The sequence below is a fragment of the Trichosurus vulpecula genome, chromosome 4 (genome assembly GCF_011100635.1).
Source record: "Trichosurus vulpecula isolate mTriVul1 chromosome 4, mTriVul1.pri, whole genome shotgun sequence".
Lineage (NCBI taxonomy): Eukaryota > Metazoa > Chordata > Mammalia > Diprotodontia > Phalangeridae > Trichosurus > Trichosurus vulpecula.
Genome location: NC_050576.1, coordinates 290,947,322 through 290,975,237, shown reverse-complemented (window position 1 = coordinate 290,975,237; position 27,916 = coordinate 290,947,322). Strand labels below are relative to the sequence as shown.

General features: G+C 37.0%; 1 protein-coding gene across 1 annotated transcript in view; it reads left to right on the top strand.

Moving 5' to 3' along the window:
- Window positions 1-27,916, top strand: part of CPS1 (carbamoyl-phosphate synthase 1) — a 183,545-nt gene that overhangs the window by 120,245 nt on the left and 35,384 nt on the right. The window contains exons 23-27 of the mRNA XM_036755918.1: window positions 15,904-16,045; window positions 17,377-17,442; window positions 18,051-18,114; window positions 21,406-21,587; window positions 25,435-25,629. Coding sequence (XP_036611813.1) covers window positions 15,904-16,045; window positions 17,377-17,442; window positions 18,051-18,114; window positions 21,406-21,587; window positions 25,435-25,629 — 649 coding nt within the window. The remainder of the gene's footprint in view (window positions 1-15,903; window positions 16,046-17,376; window positions 17,443-18,050; window positions 18,115-21,405; window positions 21,588-25,434; window positions 25,630-27,916) is intronic.

Genomic DNA, 27,916 nt, shown 5'->3' with positions numbered 1-27,916 from the left:
ATCTGTGAAAAAGGGGTGTTATTCTTGGGCTTTCCATGCTTCTATGAACTGATTAATGTAAAAAAAATACATTTCTATTTTTAATTTGCTTTGTCATCCAGGTAATAATGACTAAGATTGTTTTTGGATGCTGTGATATGTTTCCAAGTAAACCTATATGGCTCTAATTTTTAAATTGTTTAGTAGTGGTTTATTGGCTCAGGAAAAATGAGAAATGGCATATCAAAAGTATTAACATTCCTACATCACTATTTCCTTTTATTTTTTAAATCAAGGTTCTTTTATGACTTTGATAATACTGATCATAATATCATGTCCTTAAGAGTGTGGTGAGTATTTAGAATTGTAACATAAATAAAATGAGTAGCATGCTATTTGGTAGACAAGAAATTCAGAGTGGGTGGCTTTTATTCATTAATTATAACATCTCTGATTATAGGCAGTTTGACCAAAGAGCTGGCTTGGGAGTCAGGACTACCTGACATTGTCTTGAGTCTGGCACATTCTGACTGGGTGACCTTGGGACAGTCACCTGACTTTTAAATGTTGTGGGTGGCTTCCTAAGACTATTAAGTGGCAGAGGAGATGAAAGTTTGAATTGGTTGATGGAGTTTCTTTACCTTGAAATTTCCTATACTACTGAAAACATGGGCTTCTTTATATCATCCTTATATTACTGTATGAAGTCTCTTTAATAGATACAAAGCTATACCTATGCATTATTGTATATATATATATATATATATATATATATATATATATATATATATATATATATAAATGTCTCACCTAATATTCACAAGTAATAAATAGATGATGCCTGTGCTGATACTTTTGTTTCCAAACTAATTATTTTGTTTATTCAACTGGTGTTTTTGTTTGTGGAGGGCTATCAGCATACAAAAATTGTTGTTCATTAATTGAACAAATAATTTATTTTTAATTTTAGTTTGCGATACTATGCCAGTCACTGTAGGTATTACAAAGATAAATAAGATAAGGTCTTTGACCTCAAGGACCTTACAAGCTGGCAGAATAGAGATCAAAACTTGTACAAAAATAATGCTGTAATACAAGAAAATATATTTATGGATTCATTGCTCTATTCTTTTCCCACTGATCTTCATGTACATCGCAAAAATACCATGATTCTATTTTTACAAATGGTAAAACTGAGTCATGCAGAGGTTTAATGACGCACTTTATGTGTCATAAGTCAAGGGAGAGCTGGGAGTATAGCCTGGGGCTTTCTCCTTCAGTTCTATTCTCTAACCATCATAAAGTGCTTCTTTTTTTTTTGAGAAATGATTGTTAAACCAAGAAGCTGAATACTAGTTACTCCTTAGCTGTTAAGTCCCAAGCATTATTTTCCTGCATGAGTTGTTGACCCCGGCAACAGCAAAAAATACTGTATATACTCTTTTCTAGTACTCTTGTAGGTGAAGCACAAGGACTTGGCTGATTGAAAGTCCTTTCAATTTACCTTTAAAATAAGTATTTAACATGTTCAGGGGGAAGGGAACAAGCATCTATTAAATAACTACTATGTGTCAGACATGGGGCTACGCACTTTACAAATATCTCATTTGATTTTCATGACATCCCTTTGATAGAGGCTCTATTATTATTCTCATTTTTCAATTGAAGAAACTAAGGCAGAGAGAGGTTAAGTGATTTCCTCAGGGTCACACAGCTAGTAAGTTCCTGAGGCTGGATTTGAACTCAAGTCTTCTTGACTCTAGGCCTAGCACTGTCCACTATGCCACCTAGCTTCCCTAAAGGTATGGATACCGACTTAACAATGTCTTTGTAAAAATGACTTTGTTCAAGCAGCCACAAAAAGGCTCTTATCTAATTTTCAGTAAAGTAGATATTCTATCTACAGCGGCTAACACAACCAGGAGTAATTTTAGTTCCTGAAGCAGAAGTGGTCATACTTAAAGGTTGGGTGGGCAATATAATTTCAGCAGCCTGGGAAGGGAACTTGGCTCCTAAATTACTTTTTATTTTCTTTTTTAAATTTATTTAGTTTTCAGCATTGATTTTCACAAGAGTTTGAATTACAAATTTTCTACCCATTTCTACCCTTCCCCCCACTCCAAGATGACGTATATTCTGGTTTCCCTGTTCCCCAGTCAGCCCTCCCTTCTGTCACCCCACTCCCCTCCCATCCCCTTTTCCCTTCCTTTCTTGTAGGGCAAGATAAATTTCTACGCCCCATTGCCTGTGTATCTTATTTTCTAGTTGCATGGAAAAACTTTTTTTTTTGTTTTTGAACATCTGTTTTTAAAACTTTGAGTTCCAAATTCTCTCCCCTCTTCCCTTCCCACCCACCCTCCCTAAGAAGTCAAGCAATTCAACCTAGGCCACATGCGTATGCTTATGTATAACCCTTCCACAATACTCATGTTGTGAAAGACTAACTATATTTTGCTCCTTCCTAACCTATCCACCTTTATTGAATTTTCTCCTTTGGCCCTGTCCCCTTTCGAAAGTGTTTGTTTTTGATTACCTCCTCCCCCATCTGCCCTCCCTTCTATCATCCCCCCTTTTTTATCTTCTTTCTTCTTTCCTGTGGGGTAAGATACCCAATTGAGTATGTATGGTATTCCCTCCTCAGGCCAAATCTGATGAAAGCAAGATTCACTCATTCCCCCTCACCTGCCTTCTCTTCTCTTCCTACAGAACTGCTTTTTCTTGCCATTTTTATGGGAGATAATTTACCCCATTCTATCTATTCCTATCTCCCTCTCTCAATATATTCCTCTCTCATCCCTTAATTTGATTTTATTTCTTTTAGATATCTTCCCTTCATCTTCAACTCCCCCTGTGCTCTCTCTCTCTCTCTCTCTCTCTCTCTCTCTCTCTCTCTCTCTCTATGTGTATATATATATATATATATATATATATACACATATATACACACCAACATACACATTCACTTATACATATATATACATAAACATATATATATGCATATTCCCTTCAGCTACCCTAATACTGAGGTCTCATGAATCATGCACATCCTCTTTCCATGTAGGAATGTAAACAAAACAGTTCAACTTTAGTAAGTCCCTTGCAATTTCTTTTTCTTGTTCTTTTTCTTGATTACCTTTTCATGCTTCTCTTAAATCTTGTGTTTGAAAGTCAAATTTTCTATTCAGCTCTGGTCTTTTCACTGAGAAAGCTTGAAAGTCCTCTATTTTATTAAAAATCCATATTTTGCCTTGGAGCATGATACTCAGTTTTGCTGGGTAGGTGATTCTTGGTTTTAATCCTAGCTCCATTGACCTCCGGAATATCGTATTCCAAGCCCTTCAATCTCTTAATGTAGAAGCTGCTAGATCTGGGGTTATTCTGATTGTGTTTCCACAATACTCAAATTGTTTCTTTCTGGCTGCTTGCAATATTTTCTCCTTGATCTGGGAGCTCTGGAATTTGGCAACAATATTCCTAGGAGATTTCTTTTTGGGATCTATTTGAGGAGGTAATCAGTGGATTCTTTCAATTTCTGTTTTATCTACTGGTTCTAGAATATCAGGGCAGTTCTCCTTGATAATTTCTTGAAAGATGATATATAGGCTCTTTTTTTGATCGTGGCTTTTAGGTAGTCCAATAATTTTTAAATTATCTCTCCTGGATCTATTTTCCAGGTCAGTGGTTTTTCCAATGAGATATTTGACATTGTCTTCCATTTTTCATTCTTTGGTTCTGTTTTATAATATCTTGATTTCTCACTAGCTTCCACTTGCTCCAATCTAATTTTTAAGGTAGTATTTTCTTCAGTGGTCTTTTGGACCTCCTTTTCTATTCGGCTAATTCTGCCTTTCAAGGCATTCTTCTCCTCATTGGCTTTTTGGAGCTCTTTTGCCATTTGAGTTAGTCTATGTTTTAAGGTGTTGTTTTCTTCAGTATATTTTTCAGTATTTTTTTGGGTCTCCTTTAGAAAGTCATTGACTTGTTTTTCATGGTTTTCTCGCATCCTTCTCATTTCTCTTCCCAATTTTTCCTCTACATCTCTAACTTGCTTTTCCAAATCCTTTTTGAGCTCTTCCATGGCCTGAGACCAGTTCATGTTTTTCTTGGAGGCTTTTGTTGTAGGCTCTTTGCCTTTGTTGACTTCTTCTGTCTGTATGTTTTGGTCTTCTTTGTCACCAAAGAAAGATTCCAGAGTCTAAGACTGAATCTGGGTGTGTTTTCGCTGCCTGGCCATATTCCCAGCCAACTAACTTGACCCTTGAGTTTTTCAGTAGGATATGACTGCTTGTAGAGTTAAGAGAACTACGTTCCAAGCCTGGGGGGATGCGCTAGCTCTGCCACACCAGCACTCCTCCTTCCCCAAGAACCCCCAACCTGGACTGGACTTAGATCTTCAGCAGGCTCTTCACTCCTTCTCTGATCTGCCACTTAATTCCTCCCACCAGGTGGACCCAGGGCTGGAAGCAACTGCAGCTGTAGTTCTGTAGCTGCCCTACCTCCTCTGCCTCCGGGGCAGTGGCTGAACCAGGAACTCCTTTTTAAACTCTATCCCCAGCAGCTTTTCCCACTAACCTTCTCTGTTGTCTTTGGTGTTTGTGGGTTGAGAAGTCTGGTAACTGCTGCAGCTCACTGATTCAGGGTGCTAGGGCCCGCTCCGCCTGGCTCCTGGTCTGGTTGGTCTGCGCCATTTTTTATAGGTTTTTGGAGGGGCTCGGCAGGGAGCTCACGCTAGTCCCTGCTTTCCAGCTGCCATCTTGGCTCTGCCCCCTAAATTACTTTTTCTATTTCTTTAAGGATTCAGGAAGTTGTTTCAGTAATAGAAAATGCCTTTTATTTCATAATTAGAGAAAGGACTTAAAATAAATAGATATAAGTGAGCAAAAAACACATACAAATTCACGGCATGGTGTAAATGACTGATATTGGCTTCCTTCCTGAGAATAGGGCTAGAAAGAGTGAAGGTACAAAGACCACAAGGATGTTAAGGGCCTTATGATGAACAAGAACACTATAAAAGAGGCCTAGGAGTCTAAAGATGATATAGACGAAACCATATGATCCATATGAATGTATACGAAATGGCTCTGAATCAATTCTAGAACTGCAGAGCCCACAAAATAGCAGAGGGAAGCAGGGCTTCAGCCCAGGACAGCCTGGATGGTCTCTGGGTGAGGCCTATCCCACATGGAGCTGGGAGCAGAGCAGAGCCTAGTGTGGGCAGCGCAGACCAACCAGACCAGGAGCCAGGCGGAGCGGGCCCTAGCACCCTGAATCAGTGAGCTGCAGCAGTTACCAGACTTCTCAACCCACAAACACCAAAGACAACAGAGAAGGTTAGTGGGAAAAGCTGCTGGGGATAGAGTTTAAAAAGGAGTTCCTGGTTCAGCCACTGCCCCGGAGGCAGAGGAGGTAGGGCAGCTACAGAACTACAGCTGCAGTTGCTTCCAGCCCTGGGTCCACCTGGTGGGAGGAATTAAGTGGCAGATCAGAGAAGGAGTGAAGAGCCTGCTGAAGATCTAAGTCCAGTCCAGGTTGGGGGTTCTTGGGGAAAAGCAAACTCCCTCAGCCAATACATTTTTTGAGAGAAAATATAAATTTTATTGAGAAGGAGAATATTTAAACTTGTGCCACATTACTTTCCCTGGAAAAGCATGCATTTTATTATTGTGGTTTAGTTTCCAATTACTGGCCAAAAATACAGATAAAAAACACCAATACATTCTCTGCATCTTATAGTCTTAGAGAGTAGTCTAGTCCAGCACACTGAGAAGTGAAGGCATTTGTTCAAAGTCACACAGTCAACAGGAATCGGAGATAACACTTAAACCCAAGCCACTATGCTACACTTCCCCTTTCACTCATTAATCAATTAATTCACTAACTAATTTATGAGACACAGTACTTGGTACCCCTTGTCTATGCAACAACTGAATTGTACCATCTTTACTTCAACAGTCTAGAACAGGGGAGGGCAATCTGAAGGCTTGAGGCCACATGTGGCCTTCTAGGTCTTGGGTGAGTCCTTTTGACTGAGTCCAAGTTTTACAGAACAAATCCTTTTATGAAGGGGAGTTGTTCTCTGAAGTTTGGATTTAGTCAAAAGGATGTATTTGAGGACCTAGAGGACCAAATGTGGGCTCGAGGCTGCAAATTCCCCACCTCCGGTCTAGAACAACACCTGGCACTTAGTAGGTACTTGTTTGCTGAAGCAACAAATGAACCTTTTACTCTAGGAAGCCCAAGGAGTGGTTCTTACAAATTGTCCTTTGAACTGAGTATCATTGATGTCAAAGAGCAGAAATAATTACTAGTATTGCTATTGATTCTTACTTAGATCTCCCCTTTCCTTTGAAGACTCCAAACAACTGAGAAAATTGGATTGCCATACAGATTATCATCCTTCCAGCAACAAACACCAAACATGACATGTCGCCAAATATTCAGTTCTAGTGAATGTTCTAGGCTCACTTAGAAATAGCTAAGTGTGTCCTCTGCGACCCACAACATATTATGTTCACCTTTTTCATTCAAGGGCTAGGAAAATTGGGACCCCTTGTCTATGTAACCTCCTGACGAGGTTACATGATGCAGAAAAATACCATGGACCAGTTATGCAGCTGGTTGGCCTCAGCTAAGCAATTTAATAAGATTCTGAGTAATGGCCTCTAGAAGTCAACAGAAAGTTATTTATGGAGAATTCCTTCTCTTGCTAATGTCCTTGGGACTACAAAAGGTAAATTTTGAAAACAGCTTTGTAGGAACATGACTTGATTTAAAATCATGCTGTAGTGAAGCTTCAGAAAAGTATAAAGCTGAAATTAAAGTTGATTTTTGATATTCTGAAGTAGAAACAATGGAATGTAAAATATCAAAGAATCCTCATTTAATCACAGTTTTATATTACAATGCAATAAAGCATTCTGCTTTGTCTCCTGGGTCCAGACTTGATGCATTAGGTGACCTGGACTATTGGAAAAGACCTGGAGGATTTTATTAACCATGTAGATTAAAAAATAAAAACAAAACAGCCCAAACATTTTTCTGTTTCTGACCTTGTGACATCATTAATTATTTAATCAATCAACAGGCATTTATTAAATTCTTTCCATGTACATGGGGATAGAAATACAAAGGATGAAGCAATCCTTCCTCCCAAATGAGCTTACATTCTTTAGTGTGGGGAACCCTTCCACCAAGGCGTGTCTTTCTTAGAGAATGGTCTGGGACACTGAGGCTTATCCGAGGTCACAGAGTCAGTATATGTTAGAGGCAGAATTTTAACATGGGCCTTCATGACTTATCCATTACGTTTGTTGGCTGCTTTCAATTAAGAGACTCTCTTTAACTATTAGCCCTAATATGCAATCACCCTCTGTAAATAGTGAGTGAGAGGAAGCATGGCATTTATTACGTAAAGGTTCTTTTTTGGGGTCATGGACTCCTTTGGGGCAGTCTTATAAACTCTATAAAAGAGTGGAAAGCACATTCATTCTGGAGTGAGAAGATGCAGAAATTAGCTATAAGCATATTTTCGTCTCCATGAATACAGGTGCAGTGTTCCACGGAGTGACTCACTTATCTTGTGTTCGTCTACCCTTTAGTTCAGTTTTCAGTCTGGCGAATGGATGCCAGATGCCTGGTCAATGGCAGTGATGTTTTGAGAACTTTAGAGTGGACAGATGTAGTTATTTTTGAGTCACTCTGTGTTTCTTCATTTTCATGTTTGCACTTAGCTTCCGTTTGTGAGGAGATAAAGTGCAACTGAGGTTAATTTAATTCAACAATCACTTGAGTGCCTACTATGTCCAAGGCACCTGGCTACAATAAGTACAAAAGGAAATTTTTAACTCTACAGGAGTGTTGCTCATTTCAGAACCGGTGCTGGTTTTTTTAAATGACTCAAGTATCTAAGACTAATGTTTAGAAATCAACTTGATCTATTTTAAAGGTAATGGGTCCTAGAGTTTAGACCTCGAGACTTTTCTGATTCCTTCTCCTCCCTCAACCCAGAATTAATGGAATGTGGATATTCTATTTGTATAGATTCAGAAAAAAAATCACCTCCCATAGTTCATTTAGACATTTAGATCTATGAGCAAGCTACATTGATCAACTGAAATAAACTATATGATATCATATCCCCAAATGGATAGTGAAAAATTCAGTTACCATGTTTTATAACTATCTTGATGTGGTATGGCATATACATGATAGAGGAAAATGATTGACTGAATGTTGCCCCCTGTCCATGGCTGTTTTGCTGCTGTAGAGCTACAACCATGGTATCGTCAAAAATGGGACGGTGGAAAGGGTGGTATTTACTACAATCGACTAGCTTTCTGTCTCCTCCCTTTCTAAATGTTACTGCTGCTTTTGACAGTCATCTTTTGCATTTCTCTGGGGAAACAAGTAACAATCTGCCTCCTTAAAAGAAAAGACAAGGAGATAAACAACTTTTGCACTGATCTCATCATTGTAATTGCCACTTACTCTAAAGCTTGTATAGTGCCAGAAATAATCAGTGATTCTAGTGCAAATCTCTTGGAAGAAACTGGTGAAGAGGTAGTGAGGTAGAATATCTACATCTATACTAACATACACTTATGTGGGATACACACACATATCTTACTCAGTTCCCTTTTTAAAGCTAACAACACTACTAAACATCAGGCCCTGGGTTTCCCTCAACTTCTAGCTTTGCGGGGGGATTTAAAAAAATAGTATAACAATCAAATTGTAAACCCATCCAATAATTGTAGGCCAAGTGGAGTGCTCATTTTCACATTAGAGCTGGTGCAATCTGGAGGGAAATTTGTTTAGTATTACTTGTGAGTTGGTGGATCAGATAAAAGCCAGTCAAGTGGAAGAGAGGCCTGTGTGAAGTACACCAACTCCCTTGGTAATTGCGATGCTGCAGGCATTTCTCAAGTCAGTTAATAGATTTCCCCAGCTCCTCTATGCCAGGTGAAAATTTCCTCATTAAGGGGAATTTATTCCATTTCCTTTTATCATTTATTATTGAAGAAGTGTGAGTGGATGAAGTTTCAAAGATGACAGGGTAGAATTTTAAACAACAACAACAAAATCGACATTGGAAACTGAAGAGAGAAAGAGGGGAGAGACTTGTATTGTTTATAAACCATAGAGCTCACTAGAGATCGAGCTCTGTAGGAGCTGAGCAACACTGTCTAACCATTAAATGATTATGGCAGAGTGTGTAAAAGTCTGATTGCCTGGTTTGAAAACATTTTTCCCTTCTAAAAATTCAGGCAGTCATTTTGTGTTGGCATGTATTGAGAAAAAGAAGATTTTTTGAGGTTCGAATCATAGCCACTTGTTCTTCTATCATTTTATTGTTTAAATCCAGCTATGGAATGGTGAGAGTGTAAGCTTTGAAGATTTTTGAAGATTTTGCCCTTGAACTATGAAGTAAGGAAAGCTGCTGGGGGGAAATCAAAGTAGATATATTATCAATATGTAGCAACATTGGTGGTTATGGAAGAAGGAAATAAACACATGTACATGTGTATCGTGTGTATGTGATTATATTTAAGGGTCAAGAGGAAAACATTGCAATATAGATAAATGTGTATCAAAAAGAAGGTGAGTATGTTTTATGTGTCTTAATACAGTATGTGCTTGGGTGAGTATACTCCAATCGGTTTACCACATTTCACTTTGAAACAATAGTCCTAAAATTTGCATTCTGATAAAAATGCAACACTATGTTTTGCCTTCAAAGCACAATTCATCTTAAGAATATTCATTTACAATTGAAGGCTTATATTTCAGTTTGTTTTTTTCCTGTTGTTTCATGCTTTGTGTTGTTCTAAAATGAGCATTTCATATAAACTTGGAAAAAAAATCACAGCATCTTAAATTCATGGTCCCCCAATCAGCTTTTACCTAGGCTGTTTTATCTATCTGTCTATCAATCTATTCATTGTTTGCCTATTTTAAAGATCAGATCCTTTTTAGAACAGGCAAAGTGGAGGGCTTTCCAATTCAGGCTGGTGAAGAATATTAAAAGGCATTTGATTCTCCATATTGGTACATTAGCTTCACACCTGTGTAAGATGATTTATCCCATGTCTGACTATGAAGAGGCTTAACCTTTTTTAAGTCACTGGTCCAAGGCTAATGAATCATGTCTTCAGACTGTCTCTTCTTTTATTTTATTATAATGGGACACAAAATAAAATTTTATATCAGAACAAGCTGCAAATGAAGCCAATTTTCTTTCCCTGTCAGTAATGAAATGACAGCCAGCCCTCTGTTTTTCAGTAGCAGATAAAAGAGAGTGAAATATATAGAAAAACAATTCATTCATTTTCTTGGGATTAAGTCCCTTCACTCATACTTAGACAGCGTTGAATTGGAATGGAGAAATCTGTCTTGGCTGTGCCTTCACTAATTGCTGTTGTGGGTCAGCATCAGCATCTATTTTGTGAGACAGGTGGATGGGCATCAATTGCTTTACTTCATTTCATGAAAGTTTAGAGGTTAAAACGTAGAACAGCGGATTGTACATAAATGAAATATTGAGAAATATTTTTCACCTGGAACTTGTGTTCATATTCATATTGCTGATGGAATATTTACAAAGCCATCTAAGGTAACCAGTAACATGGTTGCATATTTTTTGTGTCATGGTAACTCATTCTATACTTAAGAAAACAACTATAATAGCAGCATTTAAAATATGCCTTAGGTTAGAATTCAATTAATAAAAAAAGATTTTATAGTTTATTAAGTACTTGAAGTACTTACTAAGTGTCTGGCATTGTGCTTAGAGCCGATAAAAGATAAAAGCAAAAGTAGTTCCTGTCCTCAAGGAGCTTACATTCTAGTAAGAGAACAAGTACACAAATAGGCAAGATACATACAGAGTAGATACATATAGCCTAGAAGCTGGGCAGTTGGGTGGGGAGACTGGGAATGGCTTCATACAAAGGTGGTGTTTGATCCAAATTTTGAAAGAAGCCAGAAATTCCAAGAGGTAGAGGTAAAGAGGAAGAAAATTCTAGGCATGGGGGACAACATGTCCTGTACATTTGCCTGGACTAAGAGACAGAGACGGGAGAATGGATTGTTGTATGGGAGGAATAGCGAGTAGCACAGTATGACTAGGTCATATTGTCTACTGTGAATGGAAGAGAGTAATGTGTAAGGAAATTGTAAAGATAGAAAAGTTCCAGACTGTGAAAGCTTTAAATGCCAAATAGAAGAGTTTGTTTTTGATTCAAAAGGTAATAGGGAACCATTGGAATTTATTGAGTAGGAGCATGGCATACTCAGACCTACACTTTAAGAAATTTACTCTGGCACTTTTGGTAGTAGCAAGAGTTTTAAAGCAAGGACACCAATCAGAAGGCTACAATTCTTCCTCTAATATGAAGCAGTCAATACCCATCACCTCGCATATCTATAAAGAAGAGAGGGAGTTGCATTTGCAATTCTTGTCTTTGGGATCAAATTTGGCTATTATAATTACATAATATTTATGGTTTTGTTGTTCTTTCCATTTGCACTTAAAGTCATTTTGTATATTACTTTCCTGGTTGTACTTACTTTACTTTATATCAGTTCATATAAATTCTCTTCTGTTTTCCTACATTCTTCATAATTTCTTAAGGTACAGTAATATTCCATTACATTTATGTGCCATGATTTGCTTAGTGATTTCACAGTTTATGGGCATCTACTTTGTTTTTGGTTCTTTGCTACTGCAAAAAGTGAGGTGATGGGAACAGTCAACTACAAATTATGATTTGAGGAATCTTCTAGGCAAAAAATCCTCTATTAGTACTTAAAACGTCACGACTTGTGATTAACTTCTTGGTTATGAGCACTGCCTTCTTCTGGAGGCATCTCTTTTATTTGTATTATGCCTGAGTGCACTAATACAACAACAAAAAATACTTTTTTCAGATCCCCTTCCTGACAAGAAAAGGGGGAGAGGGCGGGACAGGTTAAGAATACTGGGAGTATTTTGGGATTTAGGAGTGAACATCTCCAGATGTGGAGAAAGTAGAGGTGGGGATGTGATTTGGATATATGGTGGCACTGTTGAACCCAATATTTATTTAGGGCAGGGTTTCTTAACCTTTTTTGTGTGGCTTGGACCCTTTTGGCAGTCTAGTAAAGCCTATAGACCCCTTACCAGACTTATGTTTTTAACTACATAAAATAAGCATATAGGATTACAAAGGAAACTAATTTTACTGAAATATAATTAAATATATTTAAATACATATGCAATATATACATATTTTTGAATATATTATTTTATCATATTAGATATTGATTATATATAATCAATTATATTATACTAATATACATGTACATATATTAAATATGTGTGTTTAAAACCAAAGTCAAGAACCTTTATTCTTTATGACTCTCTACCTTTTCTGTATTTTTGTTTTTCATTGTACATGGTGAAAAGTTAAGTTTTGAAAGAAAATTAGCATCTTTGCTAACAGTATGTATAGTATTTACATTTTTTCTTTGTTTATTGGGTTGGGGATATTTAACAAAAAGGGACGAATGCTCAAAAAGAGAGTAAAATAGCATTGGTAAATGTGAGAAGGACAAATACACATTTATCAGCCCAATTGCAATTTCAGTATTTTTAACCACAACTGATATGCTAAGATCAACCCTAACAATGTTGGTTTGCAATAATAGTTGATAGATTACAAATGAGTTCCACTATATAATAATAAAACCTTTCAGTAATCACAGGTGACTAACCTCTGAAGATGCAAATCCTCTCACCCTGTGAATTGGTAGAGAATAGGACATCTGAGAACCCTTAACGCTTAGGCAATCTCAGCTTCCTCCTCTGCTCTGAATGACCTCTATCTTGTGACGCTTTTGATCTCCTCTCTTGATGCCTCGGATTTCCAAGGAAGCTTCTGGGTATAGTAGTACTACTATGGAAATATGCAGACTGGAATCCTCTTGATCCTGTTATTTTTATAGGATCTGGAAGGAACACCGAATACTATTTATTTTTTATTTTGCAGTTGGGTAAACTGAGGTACAGAACTTTGTATTTGGGAGGGCTCTCAAAGACCACATAATCCAATGTTAACCGAACAAGGATTTCTGCTACAGCGTCTCTAATGATTCAGCCTGCCATTGAAGACTTCCTGTAAAGGGAACTCAGTACTGCTCAATCTACTTCTGTATGACTAAAATTGTTAGGAAACTCCTTTACACCCTCACATCTCTGTATCTTCAACGTCCATTCATTGCTCTTACTTCTGCTCTTTGGTGCCAAGCACATTTACCATTCTTTATGGTAGCCCATCAGATACTTGAAGACAGTGATGATGACCACCATGAATTTTTTCTTCATCAGACGTGTCTAATATCTGTCATGTAGTAAGTAGAAAAGCAGGAACTTGAACCCGCAACCTGGTAGTGCTGTTTCAGCAATGTTGTTGCATTTAACGTATTATTTTAACAGGATGAATTAATGATGTTAGGTGGAGTAAGCGCAGCACCCTGGGACAAAATAAGCCTTCTAAACAAGTAATAAAGGGAGCTTTCAAAAGGAAAGAGCCAATGGAAGAAGGAACCAAAACAGACAAAATAAAACTGGACTTCCACTTTTGGAGTTTAAGAAATGCCAGCCGTAGTCCTTTTCCTAGGCATTTTTTGTTACCCTTTCAGACCTGATGGTCCCTCACTTTTAAGTCACAGGGTATGTTCTAGCAGATGGTATTATTCTACAGCAAGTCAGAAGTATATCAGGGCTTTACTGGCATGTGGTAGTATATTTCAACAACTAGTCTGTTTCTGAGAGCTTTAGTTTAAGTGCAATTGAAGAATAAATGCAAACATATCTTTTTTCAAACATTTAAAATTTAATAGGACTTTTGAGACACTCAGCAAAACTCCAACTTCAATGTATTTATACAAAAAAAACTTTCAAAACCTACAATTTGGAATAATACCGGGTTTGTTAAATATTCCCATTCTCTTGATTAATGCTTGCTTGTACATTAAAAATTGATTTATTGAAAAGACAAATATATCCTTGGCAATGAAGGTAGAAGCAGAGGTACCCATGAAAATTCTCCCTTTTTAATTTATTATGCTAATTTAAAAGTAAATATCCTTCTGACTCATCATAGATTGTGTTCTGGATATGTCTCGAATCCCCAGTAAGACCCAATGCTCCTTATCTCTCTAGCATCTTCAAATGCACATAAAAGAGGGCTAGTCACATAGTAAATCTTCCCCATATACTTGTTGATTGATTGGCCACTTTCTTATTCAACTAGGAAAAGGACAAAGGGGAAAAGGCCCAGAATTCTTGAGAATATTAAGCATGCAAAGTGAAAGAAGAAATTAAATTCTCTGGGGTAACATACAGCATTGATCAGAGAAGCAGCAGGAAATTTAGAGTGTTGTAGTATAATAGAGACTGTATTGACAGAGAAGAGTTATAACTATACAAATAAATCCAGTATTCACACTAAAAAAGCAGAAATAAATCCCTCATAAAATCATAATTTCCATCTTAGCCCCAAATTCAAGACATGAATTAATTAAATAAAGAAGATCAGAGAATAGGGTAGATAGGCTTGGTTCATACAAACTCAAGCTCATAGAATTATGATGATAAATCGAAAGAGCACTGGGTTTGAAGGCAAAGGACCTGGCTTTAAATGTTGGTTCTCATACTACCTTGAGATCCTGGATAAATTACAAAGCTTCTCTTGGCCTCAGTTTTTTCACCTGTAGGGGTCTGGATTATATGATCTCTAAGGTACCTTCAAGTTCTAAATCTTAAGATTTTATTAATCTCATGACAGCAGACTTTAAAGAGGTATCTACTTTTTGTTATACTAAATTTAATTGTCTTGAAAATTTTGAAAATGCAGTCTACAAATTAAGACTTGGATTTTTTGTTATATAACCCATAAAAGTAAAATTAATAATTGGATAGATAGGGTGAAGAAGGATGAATCAAAAATGGTTTTATTATTCCTTCTTTGGGAAGCTGATAGAAAAGTGGTAATTGAGAAAGGAAGTTTGTTTCCTGAGGGGGGAAAAGGATGAGTTCAGTTTTTAATATACTGAGTCCAAGGTAATAGTGGAACTTCTAGGTAAAGATATATTTTGGATAGTTGCAAATTTGAAATTGGAGCAATAGGTCAGAACGCAAGGCCATTTGGGCCTTACAAATATAATGGTGATAGCTGAAAATATGTGAGTGGATAAGATTTCTGGAGGAATAGGTATAGGAAGAAACGATCTGAGGAAAGCATCTTGGGAAAGAGACAACAAAAGAAGGGAGAAGAATTGGCAAAGAATGCAACAAAGTAGCAGTTCGAGAAGTTGTAGGAAAATAAGACAGTCAATATTACAGAAGTCAAAGGGGGAGTTTTAAAAACAGAATGTAAGTTCCTTGAAGGCAAAGGCAAAGACTACTTTTCTTCCCTTCTTCGTATCTCCATTACTAAGCATGGTGTGTAATATGCAGTTGAAACTTAATAAATGCTTGTTAAAATGAATTGAATTAAAATAAGAATACCTGGTGAGTAGAGTTAAATGCTGACAAGAAGAAGGAGATAACTTTAAAAATGTCATTGGATTTGGTAAAAAGGAGATATTTTGCAGATAGATTCAGTTGAGTAATGAGGAATTGAAGTAAGTTTTCAGAAGGTGAGAAGGGAAGTAAAAGTGACAGATGAGGACTACTGGCTTGGTGATGAAAGAAAGGTGAGAGACTTAACAGTAGCCCCAAGGTAAGACAGAATCTATCAGAGATTATTTAATATATTATATTCTAGAACACATTTGAAGGTGGAAAAGAAGAGTCGTTGAAAAGGGGGAAATTGAAAAACTCACATTGTATGTTATTCTTGGTCTAATTTTGAACCTTTCTTTTGCATTGAATCCTAGTGACTCCATTCCAGAAGAAACTCTGAAAAAGGCAAAGGAGATAGGGTTCTCAGATAAGCAAATTTCAAAATGCCTTGGATTGACTGAGGCTCAGACCCGGGAGCTGAGGGTAAAGAAAAACATACACCCTTGGGTTAAACAGGTAAGGGATGCTATTTTCTCTCATAGTGTTCTTCTGGTAGAATGCAGGCTCCTGTTTAAAGGAGGCTTTGTCAACATTTGAAATGGCTGCTCAGGATGTGACCCTGCTTGAAGCCTGAAAATACTTGATATATTAGTCTCCCATGATCATTAGTCTTGTTTTATAAAATTTGATTTCATGCCACCTTTAAAGAGGGTATAGTTAAAAGCAGCCATTTCCTTCAGCCAAAATAAGAAAAAAAAGCAAAAATGCTCTCATCTTTTCTTCCTGATCTGTCTCTAAATGCTATACCTTTGATGAAATAGAGGGGCCTGAAAAACCCTGATGTTGGTACTGACCTGTAGTGTAGAGTCCATGAAAAAAATAGTTAACTCACTTGATAGTAACTTTTTACAGGGCAATACTTTATTTTAAGTGTCCCATCATTATGGGTTCATTTAGTATTCATTGTGATAGGGCTGAGCATAATGAGTTCATCTGGTATTCATGATGATCATGCAAGAACTTTCATAGGTATGTCATTGTAATTTTTGCCATTAGTTTCAGGGCTACTTTGACTAAAGTGCTACCAGCTGGTTTTTGTCCTTAAAAATCATTGACTGTTCCATTGTGGGCTCAGGGGGCCTATATATACACCCTTAGGCCCTAGTCCAGCTGCTGAATATTTCTCACTCAGCATTTATTATCTTTCTTCCTCTTTACGTGGCTCTTTCAAACTTGCTAAGTTCTGTCTCCTATTCCTTTCTACATGAGGGTGTGTGCCTGCTTCTTGAGCAGAGAATTTATCTGTCCTTACCAAACAAGGTCCATGACGTAAACTCTTTCCTCCCTTGGCTTTTGGTGCTTTATTATGACTGCCAATACCCAAGCAGGGCTCTAATCTTCCGCGGGCTTTTGCTTAGATTGTAGAACTAGCTGGTTCGTGTCGCTAGATGGACAAGTCTAGCTGGTAACCAACTGACACGATCATCACTTGCTACACATCACATGGACAATTGTAGTGATTTCACAATAGCAGTGTGCGTGTGTGTGTGTGTGTGTGTGTGTGAATGTGCCTGTGTGCACATGCAAGCATGCTTATGTGGGGGGTTGTTGTATTCTCAGGGCATTTATTGATGAGTCAGTACTCTATGTTTGGGGGCATTATCAATAATTTTCTCTGCCACCCTCTAATGGGGGACATTTGAGTTTCAGTTGCCATTTCCAGCCTTGGAATTAGTAGCAAAGGAAAATAAAGGAATATGAATGGAAATAATTTTTAAAAAATAAATACTATTAGAGTAAGGATACATTTATCAAATATATTTATTGTCTCCTTTTCTTTTTTGCAGATTGACACACTGGCTGCTGAGTATCCGTCAGTGACAAACTACCTCTATGTTACGTATAACGGTCAGGTAAGCCTTATAAGCCTCATACCTAACCTAGTATGTTAGGTTCTAGTTTTGAGTCCTGGCTTTTTTTTTAAACCATCTGTGTAACCTTAGGTACTTTATCTCTCTGGGCATTAGTTTGCTCATCTGCATAATGAGAAAATTGGACCAAATGACCTTTGTGTTTCCTTACATCTCTAAATCCTGTGAACCGATGGATCTCTGTTTCTTCACTCTTTGGGTATCTACTGATGCTGGTAGGAAAAATGGAAACATGTATATGTGTGTATGTGTATATACATATATATGCATATATATATATGCAGACACATATTTATTGCCTCCCCTCGTACAGAGTCAGCACCATGTGAGTAGGACTGTTTAATTCTTTATATTTATATTCTCTAGCATCTAGCATAGGGCATACCATTTAGCAGGTGCTTAATAAATGTCTGCTAATTGGAGTCTAATAAAGGGGAAAAAATAAACCACTAGAGTGGTTGTTTTTCAGAATCCAAATTATTTTCCTTATTGAATGAATTCAAACTAATATGTGCATAGAAATAGCCATAATTAATTATGTGGGTTAGCTGCTGAGTACATTGATTATGACTTTGATTTTTTATCCTCAGGAACACGATTTAAAGTTTGATGATCATGGAATGATGGTGCTAGGCTGTGGACCCTATCACATAGGTAAAGTTTATATTTTCCATATAATGATGACAAAGTATAGAACTGATTTAGAAACTAGTCCCCATTCAGGGGGGTTGGCCAATATATTAGACTTTTTCTTCCTCCCTAAGAATGTCCTTTGATCCATATTTATTAGTATATGGGCTTTATGCACGGTCTAAGAACAAGTGCAAACTAGTCTTTACCCTAGCATGGTGAGTACCTTTTATCCTTAAAATAAAGGGTCCTACTTAGTGTTTTTAGTTGAAATTTCACATGATTTAATAAAAAAATAAACTTTTTGAGTATTAAGTATATTTTTTCTCCATAAGACAAAAATAAACTTTTTTCCCCCAAAGTGAATCTGTATCTATAGCTAGCATTTATATAGCACTTTCAGATTTGCATAATGCTTCAAATATATTATCTCATTTGATTCTCACAACAACCTTGTGAGGTAGGTGCTATTAATATTCCTGTTTTGAATATGAGGAAATAGGACTGAGAGTGGTGAAGTCTGCTGCTACTACATTCTCCTACATGATCACTGCTATTAAGTATCTGAGGCAGATTTTGAACTCAGGACCTCACTTCCAAGTCCAATGTCCTAGCCACTTGTAATGCCAAGCAGGGTGGGACTTTCTGCTGTTTTTTGTTTGAGTGCCTCTCAGCACTAAGGCGATCAAGTGCCTTTGATTGAGTCTTGCCTTTATTTCAATCAAGAGTCTTCGATTGAATCAAGAGCCTTTGGTGACCTGCTTAATTCACAGGAAGGCTTAGGTCACATGGGTTTGAGTGGCATGGTTATGATACCCTCTGACCCTGAAAAAGTGTATATATACTCTGAGGTTAGCATTTTGTTTTGGGGGTTTCACTCATTGGAAGAGTGGTTGCGTGGTTTGGCCAGATGAGACTCTGGGTAGCCATTAAGAGTCCCCTCCCCTCCCCCCAGCTTTGAAAACCCAGATGTTGGTGCTTCTCTCTCTGGTAACTATGTATTGTGATTTGGTCAGACAGATAGAAGCCTGTCTGTTGGTTTCTGTTATCCTCTCTGCTGGTAATTTCTATTTGTATTTGCTCTGAAGTTCTGGGTGCTGACTTTTCCCCCTGAACTAAGTGAATGATATATGTATGTTTAATTAAAGTGAGATTATAAACCCCTTAAAGTTGCTTTCTTTAGAAAAGCAGATCAAAGAACCCATGATAGTAGCCCTCCTGCGTGCTGGTATTATTGGTCTTACACAGCCACGGTAGCTGCAAGAAACATTGTTGTTACACCACTATGCCACCTAGCTGCTCACAAGAGTGATATTTTATGAGAAACAATGATATTAATTCAACAAGTATCTATTACGTACACCACAAGACACTATACTAGGTGGTAAGCTGTGAAAATATTTACATTAATTATTTTAACTTCACCTCTTTGTTGAGAAGATATTGAACAAATATTTGTTGCATTGTATTGAGCATGATTTAAAGCCCTTCATCACCTTGTCCCAACTTATCTTTCTTTTACTTAATAATCCAGTCAAACTGGCTTTCTCTCTGTTTCTTACACATGTCACTGTCCATCATTCCCACCTGGAATACATTCCATCCCCACCTCTGCCTTACTTCCTTTAAGACACAGCTATGGTGGCACCATTAAGCCTTTCCTGATCTTGTTAACATCAAGCACCAAACTATCTTGTACTTAAATATTTTCTCCTTAGTTGTATTAGCTTGATTTACTCTGAATATGCTTGTAAATGTACATGCCTCCTGCACTAGGAGGATGGGAGGATTACTAGGATGTAATCTCCTGTGTGTAAGGATTGTTTCATTCATTGTGCAGTTTTCCCTAGAGCCTAGCAGAGTACCTGACATATCATAGCACTTAATAAATACTTATCAATTGTTTAAGAGACAAAATGAAAGGTGAAGTTAAATGTACTGCTCTTATCCAGAAGGTTGGCCACTAAGTAATTAATTAATAATTTAATTAATTTGATAGCAGAGAAAAATGGAACCATCTCCTAAGTGTGCAGAGGTTGCTTACCATCTGAGTAGGAAGAAGGAGTACCTACAAGTTTTTTCAAGTATTGAAGAAATTATTTTCAAATTACAAAGGGAAATATGATGAAATTATGATTTTGAATATCTGCTATGAAATTCATAGATAAAACCTACACATATAAACATCTGTGTATATCCTACTTGGGGCAAAATATAGTTATGCTATATAAAGGGAAGTAGGAATGGGGTGATTGAGTAAGGGTGGTGAGACTCTCCTGTATCTCTGCCAATTCATCCTAAATGTGCTCAGCAGATTCTACTCGGCCCTGAGAAAGCAATTGTACACAACTCTCTGCTCTTTGCTCGTGAGTGGCAATTCAGTCAAGCCTTCAAATGTTTCCTACAGACAGTCATTAAGGAGACAAATGCAACTGAGCGGTTCAGGAGATATGAATGACTATTTTGTGAAGTCAAGGAATTGTTCAGAGAGAAAAAGAAGACTGTCCCTAAATCAATTATTCATTCAATGAACATTTATTGTCAGTTATATCCAAGACTGCTGTCATGTTCCATGTTTCATTTTAATTTTCCTCATGTTCAGCATATCTGTGCTTGAAAACTGTAAATTGATAGTGAAAGCATTATAGATCAGGACTGACAATCATATGATCATTTCACTTAATCCTGCATGCATTTTAATAATCATTTCAGTGTATCATAAACTTGATTTGCTGATGATATTGAAAAAACTTTTCACAAGATTGCATCAACTCTTTTTTTTCTTAAAACTTGGACTTTAGGTTCAAAACCAATAATTATCTTTTAGCAGAAAGTATCTTCATGCTAAATTGATAAAATATATAATACATCTCTTTCCAGGGCATATTTGAAGTCACAGAACAATTCTGGGTCTCTTTCATCAGCAGCGATGTGAGGATGTGGATCTAGGTTATCTCTAAGAGTCATCTTAGCTCTAAAATTATATAATCATATTCTTCATGTAGTTTCAGCAATTCTTGTGAGTTTGATAGCTACCTACTTTAGGCTAAGCTTGCTCTCATAGCATTTTAAAACCTTGCTCACCTCTGTGCCATGATGAGACAGTGCATTAGGACTTCAGTGTAGACTCTTAAATCACATAGAACATATGCTTGAGCCGCCCTCTTTTGGATGTCTCAAAATTTCTTTGTAAAGACAAGTAGATTGCTTAGCTTGGACTGATGAATCATGCATTTTTCGTTAACTGTGATTTTTCAATTATCTTTTCCTCCAATGCCCCACCCCTCATTTTTGTTAATCTCTTTGTCTTTGTAGGGAGCAGTGTGGAGTTTGATTGGTGTGCTGTTTCAAGTATCCGTACCCTGCGTCAGCTTGGCAAGAAGACAGTGGTGGTGAATTGCAATCCTGAGACAGTCAGCACAGACTTTGATGAATGTGACAGACTCTACTTTGAAGAGCTTTCTCTTGAGAGGATCCTAGACATCTACCAACAAGAGGTAAAAAAAAACCAAACAAACAAACAAACGAAGGAGGGAAGTGTGTACTCTTTCTCATATATCAATATCTACATCTATCTATTGATCTATCTATCTATCTATCTATCTATCTATCTATCTATAGCAGTTAGGTGGTGCTGGACCTGGAGTCAGGAAGACCTGAGTTCAAGTCCAATCTCAGACACTTACTAGCTGTGTGACCCTGGGCAAGTCACTTAACCTGTTTTAACCTTAATCCACTGGAGAAGGAAATGGTAAAATTCTAGTATTTTTGCCAAGAAAATCCCATGGGCAATACTGATGTGCTATGGTCCACAGAGTCACAAAGAGTTGAACATGACTGAATAACTGAACAATAACATATATCCACACACGTACACATATGCACATTATATAACAACATATGACCTCTTAAGAAGAATACTTTTGAATATTCCAATCCTTATACCATAAAAACCATGAAAAATTAATCCCTCATCAGACCGTCAAGAATAAGGGTTTGTAATTCAAGACTGTAAATTTATAAGGGAAGAGAATTACATTTTTATTTTAACATAATTGATTTCTTTTATAATCCTATTTGTTTTGTTTTATGATTTAAAACCATTATTCTGGGAATGAATCCATAGTCTTCACTAGATTGACAGAATAGGGATCCATGACACACAAGAAAAGGTTAAGAACCCCGATTCTAGAAGTACTTGCCAAGAATATTCATGAATATTCATGAATATTCATGTTTTAAATATTGCAGCAACACTTTGAGAATTACTTTGTAGCATATGTCACATAAATGTTAACCATTGTACAAAGACGGCATCATGCAAAATGTTTTGGGAAGATTTAATTGTTCATCTAGATATTTGTTGAACAGGCTACCTTGCCCTTGGAAGGCTCCTGTTTAGTGTAGAACAGATGTGCTGAACAGCTCCCACAGCTGAGACATGGCATGGTGATCAGAAAGGGTCAGCTAATTCTTTTTGCCATTAGACTAGACCATTCACCCACAATTTAAATCCCATAGTGCAGATTCAGGATTTAGATCACTCTAGCTTTTGCTTCCATTGCCTGACATTTTTTTTCAGTACATGTTGAATGGACCTTCATTGTTATCTGTATTGTCAGTAGGGATGTTGAATTCCTAATCATTTATACTTTAGCATGAATGAACTGTATGAATTGTAAAATCTCTTCCTGACAATAGATGTGATTTTGGAGGGTGTATTAAGAGAATGTTAGTACACAGCATCCAAAGGGTGCATGAGTGTGCATTTGTATGTGTGTTAGATGAAGAGATATGTCATAAGAGAGATGTGCTGGGAAAAGTCCAGCTTGGATATACCGAAAGACATACTGCTCTAATACACAATTTTATCTTGGGCTGGCCCCCTAAAGGAAAATGTGCCTTCAAATTCATTCACTAATGTGAAAATTTTAAAAGGCTTATAATGTGCTTATGAGATTCATTCAATAATTCCACTTCTCTTATTACCACTATTATCTGGAGCTGAATTGTATAACATTTTATATAGTCTACTATCACTAAACTTCAGATTTCATTTTCTATTCACGGATTAAATGATTTTCAAATAAATATTTTCAACAAGTCTCTCAGTCCTCTCTCTCTTTACCCACCAAAGGACTTATTGGGGTTTTAAATGTAGCGGTTTCTGAACTGTTCCAGCTGTTGTAAGTTCTGCTTACTTCCAAGCTTCCCAAGGGATTTTTCTAGAATAAAGTATAGTTGATCTGAGCAGCTTCTATGAAAAAAAGTACTCTGCAAATGCTTTTAGTGGTCTATTTCTTTTTATGCCTTAAGATGTGTACAAAATTATCTGAGTACCAGGAAGGTGCTCTACATGAAATAAATGCTTAGTTAATATTTGTTGATTGGAATTGACAAATTTCTGATGTGTGCTAACAAAAATGCCATGCAAGGGGAGGGAGAGAGAGAGAGAGGGAGAAGGAGAGCAAAAGGGGTAGGGAGGGAGAGGGAGGGAGAGAGAGAGAGAGAGAGAAAGAGAGAGAGAGAGAGAGAGAGAGAGAGAGAGAGAGAGAGAGAGAGACAGAGAGAGACAGAGAGAGAGAAGAGACAGAGAGAGAGAGAGACAGAGAGAGAGACAGAGAGAGAGACAGGGAGAGAGAGAGACAGAGAGAGAGAGAGAGAGAGAGAGAGAGAGAGAGAGAGAGAGAGAGACAGAGAGAGAGACAGAGAGAGAGAGACAGAGAGAGAGAGACAGAGAGAGAGAGACAGAGAGAGAGAGAGACAGAGAGAGACAGAGAGAGAGAGACAGGGAGAGAGAGAGACAGAGAGAGAGAGAGAGAGAGAGAGAGAGACAGAGAGAGACAGAGAGAGAGAGAAGAGAGAGGGATCATTGTGGAATTGAGAGGAGTAGTAGCTTTAGGACTTGACCTGATCTTGATGATGACTGTTGATATAGACGAGTAGTTAGGAATGGAAGTTGATCCTATAAGGGGCATGAACATGAGGAAAAGCATGGAGACAGTAATGCATATATTAAGGAACAATGAGTTTGCTGAAGTTGAGAGCTTGTGTGGAGGATTTAATAGGGGATAAGGCTGAATCAAAAGATTGGTGGGTAGATTGTGGTGGACCTTGAATGTCAGGTTAAGAATTTTTTACTTTATCCTATAAGCCTGAGGGTCTAGTCTCTTGTCAATTGACCTTTGTGTCTCTGTAGGGTTATTGTAAAGGGTTCATAAATCCTTATCTGCACCAAAAATTGTCATTTTTAGCTTTATTTAGCTACAACCAAACATACAGAATGGCAGTATAATAAATAAGCACCTATCCTTCTGATGACTATTGTAATAAATGTATCATGTACATATGTATATGTATTACTATTTTTGAAAATATATTTAGATGTTTTTGAATTAAGTAAAATACAAATTCATTTAAGTGTCGAACACACCCAATGCAGCTTCTTAGCATTTATTTTCTCAATAAATAGGTACTAATAGTATTATTTACTAACATGTGATGTGTCTACAGTTTTCAATGTTAAAGAGAAGTTTTTATACTTTGAGAGATTAGAAAACACTGCTGTAAGTAAGAATGAGTCATTAATGACTTTTGAGTACTGGAATGTCATAACAATATTGGTCTTTTAAGAAGATTAATTTGGATGTGATTTGGAGAATGTAGAGATTTGAGAGATAAGAAACATGGTACCAAGGAGCAATACAGTAGTAGTCCAAGTATGAGGTGCAGACTGGGCTGAGTAAAATAAAATATAAATTGGCATGATCATCTGGGACAGATAGGTAGTGCAGTGGATGGAGTGCTGGGCCTGGAGTCAAGAAGACCAATTTTTCTGAGTTCCAGTCTCAGGCACTTACTAGTTGTGTGACAGTGGGCAAGTCACTTAATCCTGTTTTCCTCAGTTTCCTCATTTAGAAAATGAGCTGGAGAAGGAAATGATAAACCAGTCCAGTATCTTTGACCAAATGGAGTCACAAAGAGTTGGATAAGACTGAAATGACTGAACAACAACAACAGCAATGATCTCTGCCCCCAGAATTGCTCTATCACATCTGTGAATGATACAAATTATATTTATGATTAAATTGCATTGTCAGTATTGTATATATTTTAGGAAATAGTTTCTTGAAGAGCAGACACTAAATATTTAATTTACTTTGTAGAACACTGCACATGTGAGTACTCACAATTATTCAATGATAGAATAAATATAAATATCATTATCACTAATTTAGGCATTCCCAGCAAGGAAAATTTAAACAACATTAATACAAATTGAGAACAGTTACCCATTCATAATGAAGTTCTACTAATGACTTGTTTTGTGAACTTCTTCCTCAGGCATGTAGTGGCTGCATCATTTCTGTTGGAGGGCAGATTCCAAATAACTTGGCAGTGCCACTTTACAAGAATGGGGTCAAGATTATGGGCACTAGCCCACTACAAATCGATAGGGCTGAGGATCGCTCCATCTTTTCAGCTGTTCTGGATGAGCTGAAGGTGGCTCAGGCACCATGGAAAGCTGTTAATACTTTGGTAAGAAGAAAAATCAATGGCAAATGTCTTTTAAACTTTCTTTTTTCAAGAGAGTGTAGCATGGGGCAGATGGGCTTAGTTTTGTAGAGTATATTCATTTCATGGTTGCCATATTTCCGTCATTTAAGTCAGATGATTATATGTTGACAAGTTTTCTTTTTAGAATGATAGTATCAAAACAATAACAGTAAGGTGATTTTTTTGGTTTATAAAGTATTTGTAAATTATCAAAAGATGCATGCAAGGTAGCTTGTAACAAAGCATTATATAAAAGTAAGTTATTATTATTCAATTCAAGGGATGTTTATATAGCCCCAACTATATGTAAAAGAAATAGTCTCCACCCTTGATGAGCTTACATTCTACTAGGTCAGAATTTATTAACCTTTTTAATGTAAAGGTGGTTTTTTAAACATAATTTAAATAAATGATAATTTTCAGTTTTAGATGAATGAAAATAAAGATGTAATGTGTTGGTTATTTTTTCCATTCAAGTTCACAATCCCCCTGAAATTTGTCCACAAATCTCTGGGGGAAAGGGAATACAATATGTAAAAGAATATCTATGTGTGTGTGTGTGTGTGTGTGTGTGTATATATATATATATATACATACATATATATACACATATACATATATGTATATATACACATGCATATATACACATACATGTATATACATATATGCACACATATATGTACATATACATTTATGTATACACATGCATACATGTATGCATATGCATGTATATGTACATGTATATCTCTTTAACTACAGTAATTTTCCAATTCCTCTTCATAGTGGGGAGGCACCACTGAGGTCCTGAAGGCTATGCCCAGTGAGCACAAGTTCTGGCAAAGCCTTCAAGACCCTGTAACTTTTGAGTCTTGATCCTGTGATAGACTGACTGTCTGTTGCTGGAGGACAAGTCTTCCTGAATGAGAAGAGACTTATCATATGAATACTGGTTACCAGGTGACAGGTTTTTTTTTTTGTTTTGTTTCATTTTGTATATTTTGGCCATAGCAACTCATGAAATTGTTTAATAAGGTACATAAAATTGGAGTTCTAAAACAGTGAGTCAGGTATGCTTTCTTTGAAGAAATCACATGTCCTTAAAAGATTAAAAGAAAACATTATTATTAATTCTTAAGTATTATGTTTGAGGTCTATGTTCCAAAAGGAGAAATATCAACTTGTAACCATCATTTTCCAGAAGTAATGGAAATATGGCAACTTTCAAGTGAATCCTCTGTTCACAGCTTAGTTTACCTGTCCTGATACTTCTATAGTAACTGATCAAGAGGTGTCTTGAAAAGAAAAAATTAAAAAGGCACATACCCTTCTTTCCTATTCTGGGTAACTCTTATAGATAGCAAAAAAAAATGGTGGAGGGATGAGTGTCAAGCAGACACCCCGATCTGTTGAGGGACAATACTCTTAAGATCTTGTTGATGGACTCGCCAAAAGAACTTCCAGAAAACTCAATATTGCTTGTGAATGAGACCTATTTAATGGGGACATTAAACCGCATGTGCTATCAAGGGAAATTCCTACTTCAGCACAAACACACCAATACATAAAAAGTGATGACTAATGAAAAAAGAAACAATAACAACTATAGAAGAAGCTAAGAAAAAATAGCAATTTCTGAAAAAAGAATAAGAAGGTAGTTTATCAGTTGAAGTCTGCCCCTTGCCCAAAAGAGCCTATTATAAGGTGGCCTCTGAAAGGACCATTGTGAGAGACAGAGAGACAGACAGACACACACACATACACAGAGTGACAGAGATTTAGAGAGATAGAGGGACAGAGACAGAGAAACATACGGAGGCAGGGAGAGATAAAGAGACAGAGAGAGGCAGAGAAAGAAAAAGACAGAATCAGAGACAGTCAGAACTTGCTTTTTTCAAACCTTGGGTAGAAGAGCAAAGTGTTCTTCTGGCCTGCCAAGAAAAGAAGAGAATGATCTGAGGTTGAGCCAAGGTTCTGCTGTCTTGTTCAACAGAGATAATAAGAATGAGGTCAAGAGAAGGGAACCCAGAACACACTGATCTTGGCCTACTAGTTCTACTTAAATGAGCTAGGGTCATATTCCTTCTTGCTATAATACAGGCCTGCTCAGCGCTATCCTCTGGAAGGGTAGAAGCAAAATCATTGCTTCTTACATTCTAAACACAGTCAGTTTTGAAGATCAAGAGAGATCATTCTGGACAGAAGCCTGTTTTAAATTGAGGGCATCCTGCCCCACCTCCTCAATCCATGACCTACGCACTTGGGAATGCTC